This window comes from Ambystoma mexicanum, chromosome 5q (assembly GCF_040938575.1).
Source record: "Ambystoma mexicanum isolate Mex_15411 chromosome 5q, UKY_AmexF1_1, whole genome shotgun sequence".
NCBI classification, from domain to species: domain Eukaryota; kingdom Metazoa; phylum Chordata; class Amphibia; order Caudata; family Ambystomatidae; genus Ambystoma; species Ambystoma mexicanum.
In genome coordinates this window covers 885,675,586-885,693,408 of record NC_090933.1, presented here as the reverse complement: position 1 = coordinate 885,693,408, position 17,823 = coordinate 885,675,586, and the positions used below count along the sequence as shown (strand labels likewise).

Below are 17,823 nucleotides of genomic sequence, written 5' to 3'. Positions count from 1 at the left end.
ATCCCCCCAAACATCTGGAAGAAAAAGACGGGAGCACATAAGAGAGTGGGATGACTCCAACCCCTTTACCCCATACATCACAAGAACAGAAGGGCACCATTGATATCCTCAACATACCAGACAAGACGACGAAGCCCTGGTAACCAACAACCCAACCATTAACCTAAGAGGCCGATTCAAGCCATCGCTGATCTTCAACTAATCGGTATCACCGGAGAAGCACCACGATTGAACAACCATGCTATCAATCTATTGGACCGCTTCAATGAAAAAGCAGCCGTCGCTGTTCTTCAACCAAACAACATCAATACAGAAGCACAACGACTGAACAACTACAAACCAAAACAAGGAACAACCACTAAACAAAACCACACCAAAGAAATCCACTGTAATTTAATCAACGGATTGTCAATGTCCAAACATTCAACCGAAATATACAACCTCTTACCTAACGGAGGTATCGACATCCTATTTGTAACTGAAACATGGCTAGACAACTACAAGATCACCCTCAACTGCCTGCCTGCAAATTTCAAATGCGTCCAAGAAAACAGAAAAAACCCTAAGTAGGCGGCGGACTGGTAATCATCCATGAGGAACACCTAGCTATCAAACTGAAAGACCCATTAAACATTGATAAATGTGAATCCTTTAATACTACGCCTATCAGTAACCCCTAAAAAAAACGGAAATTCATACTGATATACAGACTACCAACCTACGATGCAACTTTCGTAGAGGCCTTCACGGAAGCAATCACTGTCGTAGCTATCAATCATAATCATCTGATCATCCTGGGAGACTTCAACATCTGGTTCGATGAAGAAACCACACAAAAATCTTTAACCGTCCAACTAGCAGCAATGAATCTACAACTAGTCAAAGGAGCAACCCACTCTGCAGGGCATACACTTGACGCAATCTTCGCCAATAAAGAACTTATTACCACAACACCCCCAGTTCAAATACTTTGGAGCGACCACTTCATCATTCCATTCGTAATCACAATGACCACTCCAATAAACAAGCAACAAGACACAACCGATCACCATGAAAAGAAACTGAAGAACTGTCAAAAACTCCAACCTAACCGAACTTCTGGAACTCAGCAAACCACGAGCATCATTTATGGAAGAGGCTGACATGGACAAAAAAGTAGCCCTACTCCACACCTGGATCGTCACACCCTTAGACGACATCGCCAAAGAAAAACCTTTCATTCATTCACATAAAAGAACAATGGCAAAATGGTTCACCCCACTACTCAGCGCCATGAAAAGAAAAAAACGGAAACTAGAACTAGAATGGAGGATCAAGATCAACACGGAAAATAAACTGACATTTCTGCAACATATCCGCTCATCCAAATACAAAAAGCGGAGCAGAACACTACGACAACCGAATCTTCAAAGCACCAAACACCCAAAAGGAACTCTTCAAAATCATAAATGAAATAAAAAATCCACCGGGCTGCAACCACATGCCAATACCATCGATGAAACTATGCAATGACCTAGCAGACGACTTCAAGAACAAAATCATTACCATCCAACAAACCATACAAAGCAGACCATGATACAGACCCCGCCTACCCTCGCGAAGAACATCTGAAAAAACTACAAAGCTTCCCCAAATTATCAATTAAGACTTTCGTCAAACTGGTAAATCAAAGCAACAAATCAGGCTTTCTCGAGGTCCCTTGCCCCCCAGACATATACAAATCAATTCTCAAGCAAGGAACTCCCATGGAATACCACAGGAATGTCCTGAACCTTTCACTCCCAACAGGTAAAGTGCCACACTCCAGCATACATCAGGCCACTACTCCAAGATACAGCAGGAAACGTAGAGGACCTCTCCAACTATAGACCCATGTCCAACATCCTGTACATAGCCAAACTGCTCAAAACGCACATATACAAAACAAGAATTCACAGAAGAGCATTGCCTACTAGACCAGGCACAAGTTGGCTTCAGACCAATGAGAGGAACAGAATCGGCTCTCCTCTCAATATGGGGTGACCTAAAAGCAAACACAGACAGCAGTACTGCCTTGATACTTCTAGACCAATGCGCAGCATTTGACAGTGTCAACCATGACATCCTCATAACGAGATTAGGAGGACTGGGTATAACAGACACCGCCCTACTATGAATCAAATCCTTCCTATCAGATAGAACGGAAACCATATGGCTGAAACCTTTCAAGTCCAACCCAAGAGACTCCACATGCGGAGTACCACAAGGATCATCTTCTCCCCGCTATTTTTCAATATCTACCTATCTATTAATCAAAATCATAAAAAGACACGGCCTCACCTGCTACAACTACGCCAACGACACACAAATAATTTTCAAAATACAAGACTTCCAAGAAGAAAACACAACACTAGAGAACTGCCTTTGTGAGGTATTCAACTGGATGAACTCGAACCACCTCAAAATCAACCCAGGCAAAACAGAGATAATGATCGTCACAAAAAATGAGAGGAGACAACAACTACATGCCTTGGCCAAGAGAACTTGGTACAACCTTTGCGCCGTTGTCGATTATAAAAAACCTAGGGGTCCTGATGGACAACAATCTCACTCTAGAGCCACAACTAAACGCTCTACTCAGGAAATGCTTCCTTCTCCTGTGAGCGGCAAAAAGGATCCTACCGTTTGTCATTCGCCAACAAAACACTTACCATCATCGCTCTCGTCATGTCCAGAGTAGATTACGCCAATAGCCTATACCTGGGTGTGCCTGAACTACTCATAAAAAAAAAACTACAACGCAAAAGAAATGCGGCAGCCAGACTGCTTCTCAAACTACCCCGAAGAGAACACATCACACCTGCGCTAAAAACACTACACTAGCTACTAATAAAACAACGAATAAAATTCAAATCAACGTGCATCAAGGACAGAGTAATACACAACCAAGGCGCAGAATTCCTGAGACAAATTATTTATTTAAATTTGTATAGCGCGCAAGCAGCCCAGGGGCATTGAGGCACTGTTACTTGCATGAGCTTAGTTACAGGCATGGTATCAGTAAGAGGCATAATACAGATAGGAACAAGCAAGGTTATCATTACAGCTTATGCGGTTGGTCAATACAATTTAGGCAGTGGGTCATATGGTTGGTATTATGCAGCTGCGAGGGACCTTATGAGAAGAGGGTGGTTTTCAGTGCTTTGCGGAAGGCTAGGAGGGAGGGCTCACCGCGGATGGTGGGAGGTAGGGCATTCCAGTGAGTGGGTGCGAGATAGGGGAAGCTGGATCCCCCTGCTCTGGATCTTTTTACTAATGGCACAGAGAGCATGTTGGTGTAGGGTGATCTTGTTGGTCTTGTAGAGGCAACGGAGTGGATTCTTTGTGAGAGGTAATCGGGGGCAGTGAGATGGATGCATTTGTGTGTCAGTGTGAGCGCTTTGAAAATTATTCTTTCCTTTATTGGGAGCCAGTGGGCTAGTTTTCTGGCTTCCGAGATGTGGTCCCTTTTGGCAATACCTTGGGCTGCTCGGAGAGCACTATTCTGGATGACTTGTAGCCTCTCCAGGTTTTCTTTTGAGGTTCCTAGGAAGAGTATGTTGCAGTAGTCTAGCCTGGAGCCGGTGATGGCTCTGGCTATGTTTGTGCAGTTCTCTTTGGAGAGGAAAGGCCTGACTGCGTTGATCAGTTTAGCATGATATGCGGCTGAGGAGGCAATGGCGTTGACTTGTCTGTCCATGGAGAGGTTAGAGTCTAGATAGACTCCAAGAGTTTTGACTGAGTCTGAAACAGGTATTTTGATGGTGTCGATGGTGAAGTGACTGAATTGGGAGTCAAGTTTTTTTAGCGTTTTGGGGGAACCTACCAGTAGGAGTTCTGTCTTGTCAGAGTTGAGGCATAGTCCATTGTCTGCCATCCAGGCTTGGATGGTGTTGTAGAGGTTGTTAAGGGTCATGGAGTCGGTGTCGTAGTTGCCTGTGAGGGTAAGGAGGATCTGGGTATCGTCCGCGTAGTTGGTGTAGGATATACCCATAGCGTCGAGGATGAGGAAGAGGGGTCGTGTGAAGATGTTGTAGAGTGTGGGGGAGAGGCATGAGCCTTGGGGCACGCCAAAGAGTATGGTAGTGGGTGAGGCAGAGGCTAGGTCGGAGAATACTTGCATGGTTCTGTCTTGTAGGAAGGATTTGATCCATGCTGTGGCGTCAGGGGAGAACTTGGCAGTGAAGGAGAGATGATGGCAAAGGACGTCATGATCTACGAGGTCGAACGCTGCAGATAAGTCAAGGAGTAGGAGAAGAGCTGATTTGCCCATGTCTCTGGCATCGTCCATTTGGTTTTTCAGGTCAAGTAGGGCGGTTTCAGTCCCATGTCTAGGGCGGAAGCCAGATTGGTGGAGTCCCAGGAGTTTGTTTTCTTCGATGTAGTGCTGAACCTGCAGATAGGCTGCTTTGTCGAGTATTTTGAGGAGGAAAGGGACAGTGGTGATGGGTCTATAATTGTTGGGGGAGGTGGGATCGAGAGTAGGTTTTTTTAGGAGGGGGCGGACCCATGCTTCCTTGAGGGAGGTGGGGACTTTCCCTGTTGCGAAGGAGGCATTAACAAATTCTGTCAGGAAGGGAGCAAGTGCTTCAGTGCAGTCCTTGATGAGAGTGGCTGGGCAGGCATCACCTTTACAGTTGGATGCTTTGATGTTCTTCATTATGTTAATGATGTCCTTTTCCTGTATGGGTTTGAAGGAGAAGGGTTGGGGAGGGTCTTGGGCTGGTGGTGGGACAGGGATATGAGTGTTGGGCAGGGCTTGTTTGGTAGCTAGTATTTTGCTTTGGAGGCGGCTCAGTTTTGTTAGCATTGCCGTTTGAATTTCGTCGCACCAGGCTTTGTCTTTGGTGAAGTTCTGGGGGGTGGGAGTAGGAGTCTCTAGCTCCCCAAAAATTGCAAAGATTTCTTTTGTGCTGGATTGGGCTTCCGAAATTCTGGATTCAAAGGATTTGGATTTTGCCCGGGTGATAGCTTTTTTGTACTCAGTGGAGCAGGCTTTAAAGATCAGCTCGTCTTTGTCAGTGTGGGACGTTTGCCACTGAGTAAGTGCTGCCTTTTTCTCGTTTCGGAGTGCGAGCAAGTCTGGGGTGAACCAGGAGTTAGAGTGGGTGGTGGGTTTGTATTTACGGGGTTTTAGTGGGGCAATGGAGTTGATAGCTGCCTTAATGGCAGCATCGTAGGTTGATGCAAGAGTTTCTGGGTCTGCGGAGAAAGGTGGTCTGAAAGCTGGGCCTTGTAGGAAGGGCAGTAGTCTATCCTTAGTGAGCTGGCGGGAGCTTCTTGTGAGGCAAGGTGGTAGGGGTTGGGGTGGCGGGGTAGAGGAGCTGGTGGTGAGGATGCTAAATGTGATGATATGGTGGTCAGACCATGGGGTGGGAGTGTTTGCAGTGATGATGAGTGGGCAGTTGTGCTGAGCAATCCAGTCGAGTGTTCTGCCCTGAGTGTGCGTTGGGCTAAAGATGGTGTTCTTATAGCCTAGTGTTGTTAGGGCTAAGTCAAAGGATTTGGCTTCTGGGTCCTTTTTATCCTGGAGGCCTAAGTTGAGGTCCCCAAGAAGAATGGCTTTCGAATGTTTTTTGAGGTTGTCAGATAGGAGATGGATGAGGGCGGCTTGGAAGTCTTCTAATGGGCCAGGAGGGCGATAGACAATATGAGCGGTAATGGTACAGTTGGGGGAGAGGATAATTTTGACTTGGAGGTAGTCATAGTTGCTGTGTAGGGGTTTTTCTACCTTTCTAATACTATAGCAGTCCTTGGCAATGATTGCGACCCCTCCACCTTTAGAGGGGCGATCTTGTCTGGTGATGGAGTAGCCAGAAGGGAGTGCCAGGGAGAGCGCAGGGCCAGAGGCATCGTGCAGCCATGTTTCTGATATCATGAGCAGGTCAAGGTCATGGGTGGTTATGAGGTTGTGAATGTCTAGGGCGTGGGCGCTGATGGATCTAGCATTGATCATGGCGCATTTGAGGTGGGGTTCTGTGACGACTAGGGAGGGGTATGTGGGAGGAGAGGGTGAGGTGATGGGCATGGTCGGTGTGGAGCTGGGGGCTCCAGTGGTGGTGTGGTGGACGGCAGTAGAGGAATTGGATATGATATGTTTAGCACTGGGGGGCGCAGTTTTGGGAGTGGTGGGCACAGGTGAGATCACATTTGGCGCAATAGCATTCACAATGGGGGTAGAAGAATTGCATATCACACATTTTGCACTGGGGGGCGCAGTTTTGGGAGTGGTGGGCACAGGTGAGATCACATTTGGCACAATAGCATTCACAATGGGGGTAGAAGAATTGCATATCACACATTTTGCACTGGGGGCGCAGTTTTGGGAGTGGTGGGCATAGGTGAGATCACATTTGGCACAATAGCATTCACAATGGGGGTAGAAGAATTGCATATCACACATTTTGCACTGGGGGGTGCAGTTTTGGGAGTGGTGGGCATAGGTGAGATCACATTTGGCACAATAGCATTCACAATGGGGGTAGAAGAATTGCATATCACACATTTTGCACTGGGGGGCGCAGTTTTGGGAGTGGTGGGCACAGGTGAGATCACATTTGGCACAGTAGCATTCACAATGGGGGTAGAAGAATTGCATATCACACATTTTGCACTGGGGCGCAGTTTTGGGAGTGGTGGGCACAGGTGAGATCACATTTGGCACAATAGCATTCACAATGGGGGTAGAAGAATTGCATATCACACATTTTGCACTGGGGGGCGCAGTTTCAGTGGTGGTGGGCACGGATGGGGAGAAATTGCAGGTAGAGGTGGAACAAATAGGGGTGGGGTGGAGTGTATCATTTGCTACTGTATAGGGGGTAATTGAGAAGGCTTTAGGCTTTGTGGTTAACCACCTGGGTATGGCCATGTAAGTGGGTGGGTTGGGTTGCGAGATACGGGAGCATAGCCGCGCATTGCGGATGTTAGTGGGAAGGGTAATTGGAGCTGATGGTGGGCTCTATAGTGCGAGCACGTAGTCTGGAGCTCCTGGTGGCCAAGTCTTGGTGTAGGAGGAGGCAGTGGGCAAGCTCCTTACCTCTGTGATGTTGCATAGTATCGTGGCAAATGGCAGCCGAGCAGCGAAGAGCTGCAAAGAGGAGTGCAGGCCTTGTCCTCTGGCCTTCTCCTCGCGGCTTCGCCTGGCGGTGAGCCCCGTCTCCCTTTATGGTGGGGGGGTGGAGCCGGCAGGGCGGGAAGCCGTATCAGGCTGCGGGCTGCGGGCGGGAAGCGGCGTCGTTTCGGCGCGAAATTCAAAAGATGCTTTATCAAAAGCATTGTCGGCGGTGATCATGCCTTCCATGGCGGAGGCCTTCGCAATGTGCGCGAGACGCGCTGGATCAGCTGGAGCTCCGTAAAGCAGATGGAATTCTGCTGCCAGCTGATCGAGCACAGCCGATGGAGGCACTCGCAGCGGAGCTGCAAAGAGGAGTGCAGGCCTTGTCCTCTGGCCTTCTCCTCGCGTTATTATGCCTACATCAGCCAACAAGAACACTTCGATCAAGCAACGACATCCGCTTGGAACCGAAACCCTACAACAAAAGAAAACTCTGAGGATCCTCCTTCTCTCTTCAGGCACCAAAAACCTGGAACGACTTACAAAAGAATATACGGAACACAAGAAACCCCCTAATATTCAGGAAACTGCTCAAATCCTGGCTCTTTGCTGCATAACTAGAAGAGCACCCACAAGGATACACACACAGCTAAAACACAGCTAAAACAATGATGAATGAAGATACCGATCAAGGTTCCCACCTAGCAATCTACTACAATCGGAAACTAAGGAAGACACTCCACGACATGCCAAACCACATAATGAGAGATAGCCGTGAGAGGAGGACACTAAAGACTGAATACTTAGGCAGACCAAGACTGAAGCACTCAGACGATTCATCAATAGCATCCTGGCCCTGTACCACACTCAAGCCCCAACAGACCTATTTCAAATAAATAGTAAGGGAATAGGGGCCACCCAACCCCCAGCTACGAAACCTAAGGAGGAGAATAGTCACACCCAGTCACATTATACAAAGTTCATTAGAATACAGCAGGGAGTGCGCCGCGCCAACCCCCACAACAGTCAGACGGTCAAGAAAGGATAGCAGCAACTAATCCCACCCATAGTGACACAAAAGAAATCACCACAACCAGGATTCTCACCCCACTAACCCCACCTTCAAATCTCTGCATACGTAACTCCCCTGAAAATTCACACAACCAACTCTCGCCCAGCAAACCGCACGCACTTTACCACACCACATCAACAAACCAACAACACATTACAACAGCACACAAGGTGTCGCCCCGGTCCAATACTTAACCAAAGCTCGGCACACAGTGTATACCTCTCTCACTCACCTACTCCGTCTTCTCCCGACAAACCCATTTCCACCCGCCTTCTTGTTTTACAGATCTGCCAGAGCACCTGGGGACCAACTCTGTTGGTGACGGTGTACAATATAAATACCTTTAACATGTCCCTGGAAGTATGGTGGGGGTCATTTGTTGAATGGGACACAACATAGCTTGACAATAGCAGTGGTGAAATTCTTCAATAACTGTCTGGTCTCTAGACTTAGGTAACACTCACTCTGAAGACTGGTAACTGAACCTGGCCTAAAACTTGGAACCAGTCATCATTTGGAATTTTGGATATTTTGCTAAAAGTTTGTTTAAACTAAAAAATCAATTTAAAAAAAGAAATGTATTCCTTATATTCACAAACCCATCTAGTCGTAAACCCACAACCCAATGGCACTTCATTTACTTTTTGCCTCAAGTAACCATTTGATTCTTTCGCCAGCTAGCCAAATGCAGTTTGCCTCATTCCTCCTTCCTTGACCTGGTCATTCAACCCTTCAGGCTATGCAAGGTTCACCCCCGTAAACCAAACTCTCTGCAGCCTACACAAAACTCAGCTATGGGGAAGCAGTGATTTGTGATATTTCCATGTACTCGGAACAAAACCGATATTCCTCTAATATACTAGAATATGTCTCCCATCTAAACGATTATCAAATCCCACATGTACATTGTTTCCGGACTACCGCACCCCTCACAGTGGCTTTCCCCTCATCAACGTCTCTTTCTCGCATGCATAACGCTCCTCACTTCCCACTCCAAGCACTACACGTTGTACATTGCATAATTACATGTGTCCCCTCAACTTCTATTATGTTGTTTGTGATGCAAATCTAAAATGTATCCAAACTAAACCCAAAGTAACACTTTAACATTTATCCCAACCCATTTATCTACACAGAACACCCGTTAAATTGCAACATCACATCAACATTGCGTCTAACCTAGCCACACCATTTTTCGAATATGACGTATGCAACATAAAACTCTTCCCTACGTTGTGACATGAAACGTGCATCCCAACATGTCTATAGGAAATTTGGTTTCAGTGTGTCCTGGTAATGTTTCCTTGGATGTCGCCATGATTTTATCAATGCAGAAAAAATACCAGTTTATGAGTCCAGTGTATTTGTACTCCGGAGACCCCCAGCCGGCCCATAGAGCCGAGGTTTGCTCCGAAGTACTTTAAGACGAGATAGCTGCACCCTCGAGATGGATGGGGGTGCAGATTTATTACTCCAACACCAATCAATAAGGACAACTCACTGGTTTGGCAAAGGGAGTCAGTTTAATGAAAAGTACAAAAAACAGGGAGTCATGGAAATCAGCAGTGATGCGATTGTCCGTCTCGCTTCAACTCCAACGAACTTCATAAAAATCATAGTATTTATACTGAAAAAACATCATAATTGACATATAACACTCAGAAGTTAATATGCAATTCTATTGGTTAGGAAAAGGTAACTTTAATATAGGTACTATATCTGTATATGGTAACGGAGTGAGGGGATTGGGTAAACACTGTCAGGTGGGCGTCTAAGCCCTTCCTTCAAAATGACTACTGTAGACGTCACTAAAAGTACAACGTCCCATTGGTTCTACTAACTATAGGACCCTACATTATTTGGTCCATTGTGATTGGGTTGGCACCAACCCCATGCATACTTTTCCACTTTGCTTAGCAGCACGCAGAATGGTCAGCCAGTTGCAGGGTGCCCCCTAGTTAGCTGGCCTTCCTCCAATTAAGGTTACAATCAATCATCACTTCAGCGACTGTGTCAATTATTTTACTTTGGTTGGCCTCGAAACTGCATCTTCTGTCTGGATAAGTTCTGACATCTCTTCCTGGGCGGATGCCAAGCGTAGGTGTGAACCCGTGCTCCTTCTCGCTCAGCTGGTCACGTGCTAGCCACACCGTGAATTTGTCTAGTTTCTCTCAATTTGTGTATTTGATTCTTATTCAGCTTGCCACCCGCCTACGCCTCCTTATCTCGACCTTTCAGAGACATGATATTCTGTTTTTAAGTTTCAATTATATGTAGCTACTGTTCGTTCCTTCTATTGGTATGACCTTGGCTCTCCTGGCAGGAGTTGCATCTGCCGAGTTTTGATTCAGCCGTCTTCTTGTTTTGCTAGAATTATGAATCTCTGCCCATTCGGCCTTTAGTAAACTGAGTTGATTCTGCTTCGTTTGCAAAGTGGAATTCCATTATTATACTGTGCTTCGTTTGAGGTAGATAATGTATAATGGCGCTTGCCGCACTATTCTTCTACTTAGCATAGCAAGCCGTACTGTTTTCTTAGCCTTCTTGCAGTTCCAAGCATATGTACAGGTGTTAGCTGGTTGAATATTTTCATCTTGTTTACAGCTTAAGCTTCTTTGTATTTCAACATTGTTCTCCCTTTTAGGTTCACGATGTCCTTATTCATGGAGTTTCGTCTTTGTGTCATTCTCGGGTCATCATTTCTTCTATCTGTACGCCTGTCCGGGTCCCTGTGACGTCACCATTCGTCTTCCATTAAGACGTTTTTAGTTTCTTCCGGGACTGTACTTAGGCAATCTTAATTTTGTCCCATTTGCTGGTAGGGTTTTCTTAATGGATACCTTACTGACCATGGTTGTCTGGGTATCAGTACTTCAATAGGTGTTGCTCTTCTGATAGGTACTGGGCAGAGCCCTACTGCGGCTCTCTGCTGGTTTATTTGCTCATCATAGGTCACATATCTTGGTGTGAACGTTCCTGGTACTTCAAAATGGGCGAATGGAGTGCAGGCTTTATTCGGGACCTCCTCTACACATTTCTATTAGGTCGAGTAGATAGACTATTTGACTCGACCTGCGCGTCTGGAAGGATTGTAAAGTTTACGTAAGGCCGGTCTATGTTGCCATCACCAAGAGTACAGACTAGACAATCAGTTGCTCATTGGCTTTGAAGGCCATTGCAAAGGAAATTATATCGAAGCACACAATTTCCTGGTGTCATGTCTTTGGGATCAAAACCTGCTATGAATTGGCAAACAAAGAAGGCACAAGGATCCACCCCACAAGAGGACAATCGGCTACCTCTGCATTATACAGAGGTGTTCTGTTGCTGGGTGTTTGCTAGGCGGTGATGTGTACACCACTTCATACTTGCACAAAACGATTCTATGTTGATGCCCTTTCTAGTATTAGGCTAATTTTCTTGCACCATCTATCGTCTGTTTATTGCTAGAGGAGTATTTTAAAATACAAGAAATCTGTTGGAGGTAGGTATCGATTATAAGGACAAGTTGCTTATCTTTGCCAAAATTCTTCCTGATGGATATGGTATGCTCTCCCACCAACCCATAAACAAGAATTCTCGAAAAATTGGTTTCTTTTTATCTGTACTGTGCGTCTGTGATTGATCAACATTGGGTGAAACTTAAGTGAGGAATCGCATGGCTACACATATGTGCTGAGGGCAACACTTCCCGTGCAAGAGGGGCCACTGGCACCTTGATAATCTGCCCAGATCTGCATGTTGCCACCTAGTGACAGGATTTTATTTCCTGATCAGACACTTAAAAGGATGAGCAGTCTGTGGGAGGCATATCATATCCATCAGAAAGACCATTGTTACTTGTAGGATTGAATGCATGCAAAATATTGATTTCAGTCATTATAGGACCGGGCTGTTTTACCATGAACCAAAGTAGAGCAAAAAACTACTTGCCAGGTGGTTAATAACATTAAATGTTTATCACTTTTCTTTTTCTGCCTTAATAGGAACCACTGGTTTTGACAACTCTACTATCCCTCTTTGTCAAGCTTCATAATGTTCGGGTTTGTATTACTTAATTTTATATTTCTTTCAGTTTATATTTTCTTGTTCTGCAAGTGTTCATGCAATCTTTTGTTTCCTTAGGAAGACATAGTGAATGATATAACTGCTGAACACATGTCTATTTGGCCGCCCACCATACCAAAGTAAGGAATTCAAAATCCTTTCAAGTTATTTGATGGTATTTACCTTTGTAATCACATTAATGTTGTCTAAACCATTTACTCAGACTTTTAATTCTCTGCCTATATTCCACAACAATTTGTTTATTGCAGAGTGTCAAAATGAGCCCACTCTTGTTGCGGTTGTTAGTCTAGAATTATAAGAATGCTCATCTGACACAAACAATGCTTAGAGATAAAGGGCCTGATTCATGGAGCGTTTTCCTATGGGAGTGCTTCATTATAAAACACTTCTGTGAATCAGGCCCAAAATGTGATACCACAGGGCTCACACACTGATATGGTTAATATAAGGATCTTTTGTAAAGAGAAAACAGCCCACTGGTTTTACAACCAAGATGATCAAAAACCAGTCATTTTCATGCATTTATGAAACCCAAGGACATTTTGAAAACATCAAACCTATCATGTGGGAGATTGTCAAACCTGTTCTGTCTAGCACCGTATCTGTTATGGTCTGTTGAGGCTAATCGATTAAACTTGATCACAATTTTCTTATTTCATTTACTACCTTTAGCCACACAGTCAGAGGTCTGGATGGGCAAAGAGACCAGCATTTGCTGAGGCCCTCAATGTCATGACAAATTAAAGACCCCAATGCATAAAAGGAGCTGTGGAGGGTATCTCTAACTTCTCACCCGTACAGTAGATAAGCATGGTGTGGCTAAACTACAAAATGTGACACAAAAATATATATTTCAACACTTTATTGGGATGAACTCCTATGGGATTTATGGGTCTATCTACAACTGCTACTGGCTTGGTAACAGCTAGTAAAATGCGTCAAGAGGGGTTTATCTATAAGGTGTCTGGATAATCAGTGTATTAGTGTTAATGATATCCCATGGGATCTGAAAGGTTGCACTGGTCCACCAGGAGTAATCCCTAGTAGGCTTCTCGAAACCTTTATTCCAATTGGGATTGAAATTAGAGAAGGGGCGTATGGGATCTAAGGTTTGATTTACAACCAAAAAGTTGTTTTCAGTCATGGAATAATTCAAGAAAAACAGTGTAAAAATGGGTGAAATTAAATGTCATGTTTCTGTAATATGGATGCTCTTCTCTATACGAATCTCAATTAGGAATTCAGTTTGAGGGATACAGCTCCCAGATCACTTGAATCTCTGTGCTTTGATCTCAGTCACAGCAATATAACGCCCAGCTTGCTTTTTTACCACAAGTTAAAAACCAGTGTCTCAGGAGTACAGCAACCAACACCTTTCAGGTTTATAGTGTCTGGTTAAAGGTTTTTGCTCCCAGGATATAGCACACAGCTCACTTTCAGCAATCCCAGGAATTTAAGGACTCGGCCTCTCCAGCCTAGCGGGCTGCACAGCTCTTTCAAGGCAAAATGCTTTACCAGTATGCTCAGCCTTCCTTGGGTTCCCAACTTTTTCAGCTCTTCTAGGCCCCTTAACTTTCTTCAGTGTTCCTCCTCATGGCTCTCAAAAGTAGCTTCCCCCTGCTCACCTGAGTCTTCGCTAGATGTGTCAGAGGGGTGTCTATGGCGCAGTGCTGGAGAAGACTTCTTTCGCTCTGTTTGTCGACCCTCGAAGAGGACAGTTCTGCCTCAGAAGGATGTCTCAATGCCCACCTGTACAAAAACAGGAGGGTACACTGTGACCCCTCCTGAAAAGCCAATTAGGGGGAAAAGCCGGTCTTTGGCTTAAGAAAACCATAGGTGAAAAGGCAGGCCGAGTTGGTAATCCAAATGGAGCAAGACAATCTGGTAGAAAACGAGGAGCGGGAACCAGCAGTCTCTTTGCAAGCAGAGTAATGGAGTACAGAGAAAGCAGGAAGCACTGCCGGCAAGATCAGCAGCAGACGACAAAGCAACAGGAGAAAAATGCAGGACAAGAAGCGAGCAAGCGGGGCGCAGAGAGCACCTGAGGAGCAAGGCAAGAAAGAGCACAGGCAAGGCAGCGCAAAAGGAAGCTAAATTAGTGTCTTACCCCAAGGACACCAGCTGCAACCCACAAATAACCTGGAGCGGGCACCGTCTTGAAAACATCTAGACCGCTGCAACGCGTTCAGCGGAAACGTGACAGAACATTCAATGGCGGTGCCCCCAAAGCTGCCATAGCCTCCAGGGAGACAGGGCCATAACAATGGCTTCTTTGCTTCTGGCTGACTGCTTTTTCCATGACTTCCTCTTTGTTCACTGCCCCCCTTTCCCTAACTCGATCCAGCCTTGTAGAGCCCAATGATGTAAGGTGTCGCTAGATAGTTTCCCATGCCTTCATTTGCCCCTGCTGGTGGTGGTCTGCAGTGACTCAAGGCTTCAGAAGCTTTACCTGCCATCTTGGATTTGGGCAGAAATCCCACCTTTCTGGTGCGGCTCCACTCCCGTTTCTTCATGGGCCTTTTGCGGTAGTGCTGGCTTTGGCTGCTGCACTTGCTGTAGGTGCTGCACTAGCTTTGGCTGCATTGTCATTCGAATTGTTTTCACTTTGTTCCACTCAATGAGGATTTGCTGGGATCCCGAGTTGGCGTACTTGATTCTTCAGCTGTTTCGTCAGCTGCATTTTCCTCTCACTTCTTAATCTACAAAGTTCTTGTGATTTTTCTCTGCAGGTTTCTCACTGTTGTGCACAAAGACCTGTTGCCTGCAGCAGGCTCCACATTCCTCAGTTTGTGTTCTTGGTTTTGCAGTTGCTGCAAGTGTTCCCGCTGCCTATTGGACCTTGGGGTGGGAGGGTAAGGGGGGAGTCTCTAGGCCAGGAATGTTCTTAATTCTAGGTGAGGGGGTAACCACTGGGTGTTTACTGGTAGTGGGACCCTTCCTTTTGGAGTTTGTATGTAACTGGGTAGTAGGTCTTGGGGAGAAGGGCCACTGCACATCTCCATAGACTTGGTCTTCAGAAGCTATATCATCCTGATTGGAGAGGTGCATGCACTAGGAGGGGGGAGTCTGCAGCTGCTACGCTGTACTATCTCAGGTAGTTTACGACTCCAGCAACAAGTCCCCGATATGCTGGCATTCATGTGTTGCAGAGTCCCCTCCATGCTCTGGATGGGGTCAGGCACTGAACTTCATCACAGTGCTCAATTTCCTATATATAACTACAAGTCTACAACTAGATGTATTTGTCCAAGAAGGAGGGCTTAGAACTGTAGAATCAACAGCGCTGGGTCCTCTATAAGTGGTTTATATGTAGATCTGCCTCCCGCAGCATGTGTCCAGGTAAAGTACCAACGCCCTAAAGGTCCAGATTTCAGACTACCCAAGACAACTATGCACATGGAACAGATAATGTTACAAGGGAATGCAATTTAATTTGAAATAACAATCAAAACAAAAAATCATAAGTAACATCCATGCAGGTATTGAGTGCACAAATTGCGTACTAGTGGACAGCCTACTTGTTTTTTTTATTTTACTTAGTTTTTATCCAGGCTGTTACAGCATAGCATGAAGACAATGGGAGGTTAAAACAATCATTCATGTGTGAATCACCCCGAAAAGTGAGTCCAAGAATAGAAATGATGGTTGCCACGGTGTGAAAGCAAATGTGATACAATATGCAATGGTGCGTGAAAGGCACATTATAAAAACATATACCAAGATATACCGTTGTTGATTGCAAGGTGAGGAACATGTGGGGGAGAGAAGCAAAAGAGAAAAACATTAAATTCAGTAACTCTTGTGATACATTAATCTAACACACAAAGGTGACCAGCATGAAATGTCTCCTAGGTGTTGAAATCTGGTCTTGGTCTATTCTATGAACATTGTAGGAAGGACATACTGTCCAAGGTGTTAGTAGTATTAAGCCCTGTGTGAGCCAAGGAAGAGAATGAAGACCGTCCTGGGCCGTGTGACAGTATAGGGTCCACTAGTAGAACCTGATTAGGGTCAAACTATGAGCAATGAGGACAGGATCAAAATGCCATGCTTGGCCGCAAAGAGGTCACGTTTTTACCCAGGCAATTGGTTTTAAAGGATACGTTACCCAACCGCTGGATCACTTGTACCTTCAAGTGGGCGATGTCTGACAATTCTAACCCAGATGGGTCTAGGACAAAGCAAAGAGAGCAATCATTTGCACATGATTGTGAGAAATAATATAACGGGATTGCAGTGGTAGAGTCGCTTTGTAGTGGTATCTCACTATGTATGCACAGATGCCTTTTAGAGAGGAGAAGCATCCCTCAAGGTGGCATTTGCTACACAATTGCTTCAGTATATGGGAGCCAGTGATGATTGATAGAGGTGACAAAGACAGAGGGTTGACTACTCAATCTACTCTGGCGAAGCTGTCTAATTTGAGGGATAAGTGAGCAGGCGGAATTCAAAATGGGATTTTCCAGGATTGGCTCAAAACCCCTGAAGCTTGATAACTGGAAACAGCAACATATGTTCAAGGGTTAAACACAGCAGGTTCAACAATGGTCTTTAACGAAGCTTGCAGTTGTCGAACAACCCTCCTGCACGTAGAGCCCCATTTTATCCGTTCCTGAAATTTCAGTATCCCAGATAAACGTGATCGGCACGGCACCATATTGCTTTTGTATCTCGATTCATCCTTAACCCACCAATTCCTGTTCCCCACTTTCAATGATCCCTTCCTTCCGTTTAGATGTTTTTCCTCTGTACCTGGTATACTGCGTGCTACGGGCCACAGAGTTGGTAATGAAAGATCTTTCAAGCTCTCCATCCTATCCAGGTCTGTAGCATTTCCCAAACTCCCATGCACCTTAATGATCCTTGGCTGGCCAGACTGAAAACAAAATACATTAGACAATGGTTCCCAGTGAGACAACTTCCCAAAAGGTCATGGGACTGTCTAGTGGGGTCTGGCTACAGGGATGACAAAATCCTATGACTCTGGGACAACGGCTAGCCTCTGGGACACCCTCAGGTACTCAAGGAAGTGTGAGCGTTAAATGCAGGGCCCCTTTATGCAGAGAAGAAGCATTATCCTTTTGACCCCCTGCCAGACCCTTATGCATTTCACTGACTGAGGCTTTAGAGCCCTCAGGAGTGAGATTGTCTCTTGTGCTGGTCACAGAGAAATAGATTCTTCCCCTGAGGAAAAGGCAGGTAAACAACTCTGTGAGGACTTTTTTGCCAGTAGCGAAGAGAAATACATGTTTGCCAAACAAAGGAGATGAAACCTGTGACCCCAATGCGCTGAGGCCTCTCCACTGTAGGTGTCTGCGGAGCCTAGAACAATGCTATGGTGGAATTGTTACTTTGGAGACACATGTCAGTAACTGCTGATGGTTATACCTGCACAAACCTGGGATGCTGGCATTCACAGGTGCTTGTGCAAGACAAAGGAATCCACACCTTACCAACCCTGCGATGGAGGAGCTCTTGAATCTGCAGACCGGTCACAGCCCAACTGACAAAAAGTCCAAATTAAAGATGGCAGACCACATAGAAATGTTCTCTTATTGCAGAAACATGCATGACCCAAAATCCAAGTAATGGTAGTTCCATGGTGAGT

At 45.5% G+C, this 17,823-nt stretch overlaps 1 protein-coding gene across 2 annotated transcripts in view; it reads left to right on the top strand.

Annotated features, from left to right (window-relative positions):
• INTS8 (integrator complex subunit 8) overlaps window positions 1-17,823 on the top strand; it is a 2,196,017-nt gene that overhangs the window by 1,732,636 nt on the left and 445,558 nt on the right. For both annotated transcript variants that reach the window (XM_069621379.1, XM_069621380.1), the window contains exons 20-21: window positions 12,134-12,190; window positions 12,273-12,334. In XM_069621379.1, the coding sequence (XP_069477480.1) occupies window positions 12,134-12,190; window positions 12,273-12,334 (119 nt within the window). The remainder of the gene's footprint in view (window positions 1-12,133; window positions 12,191-12,272; window positions 12,335-17,823) is intronic.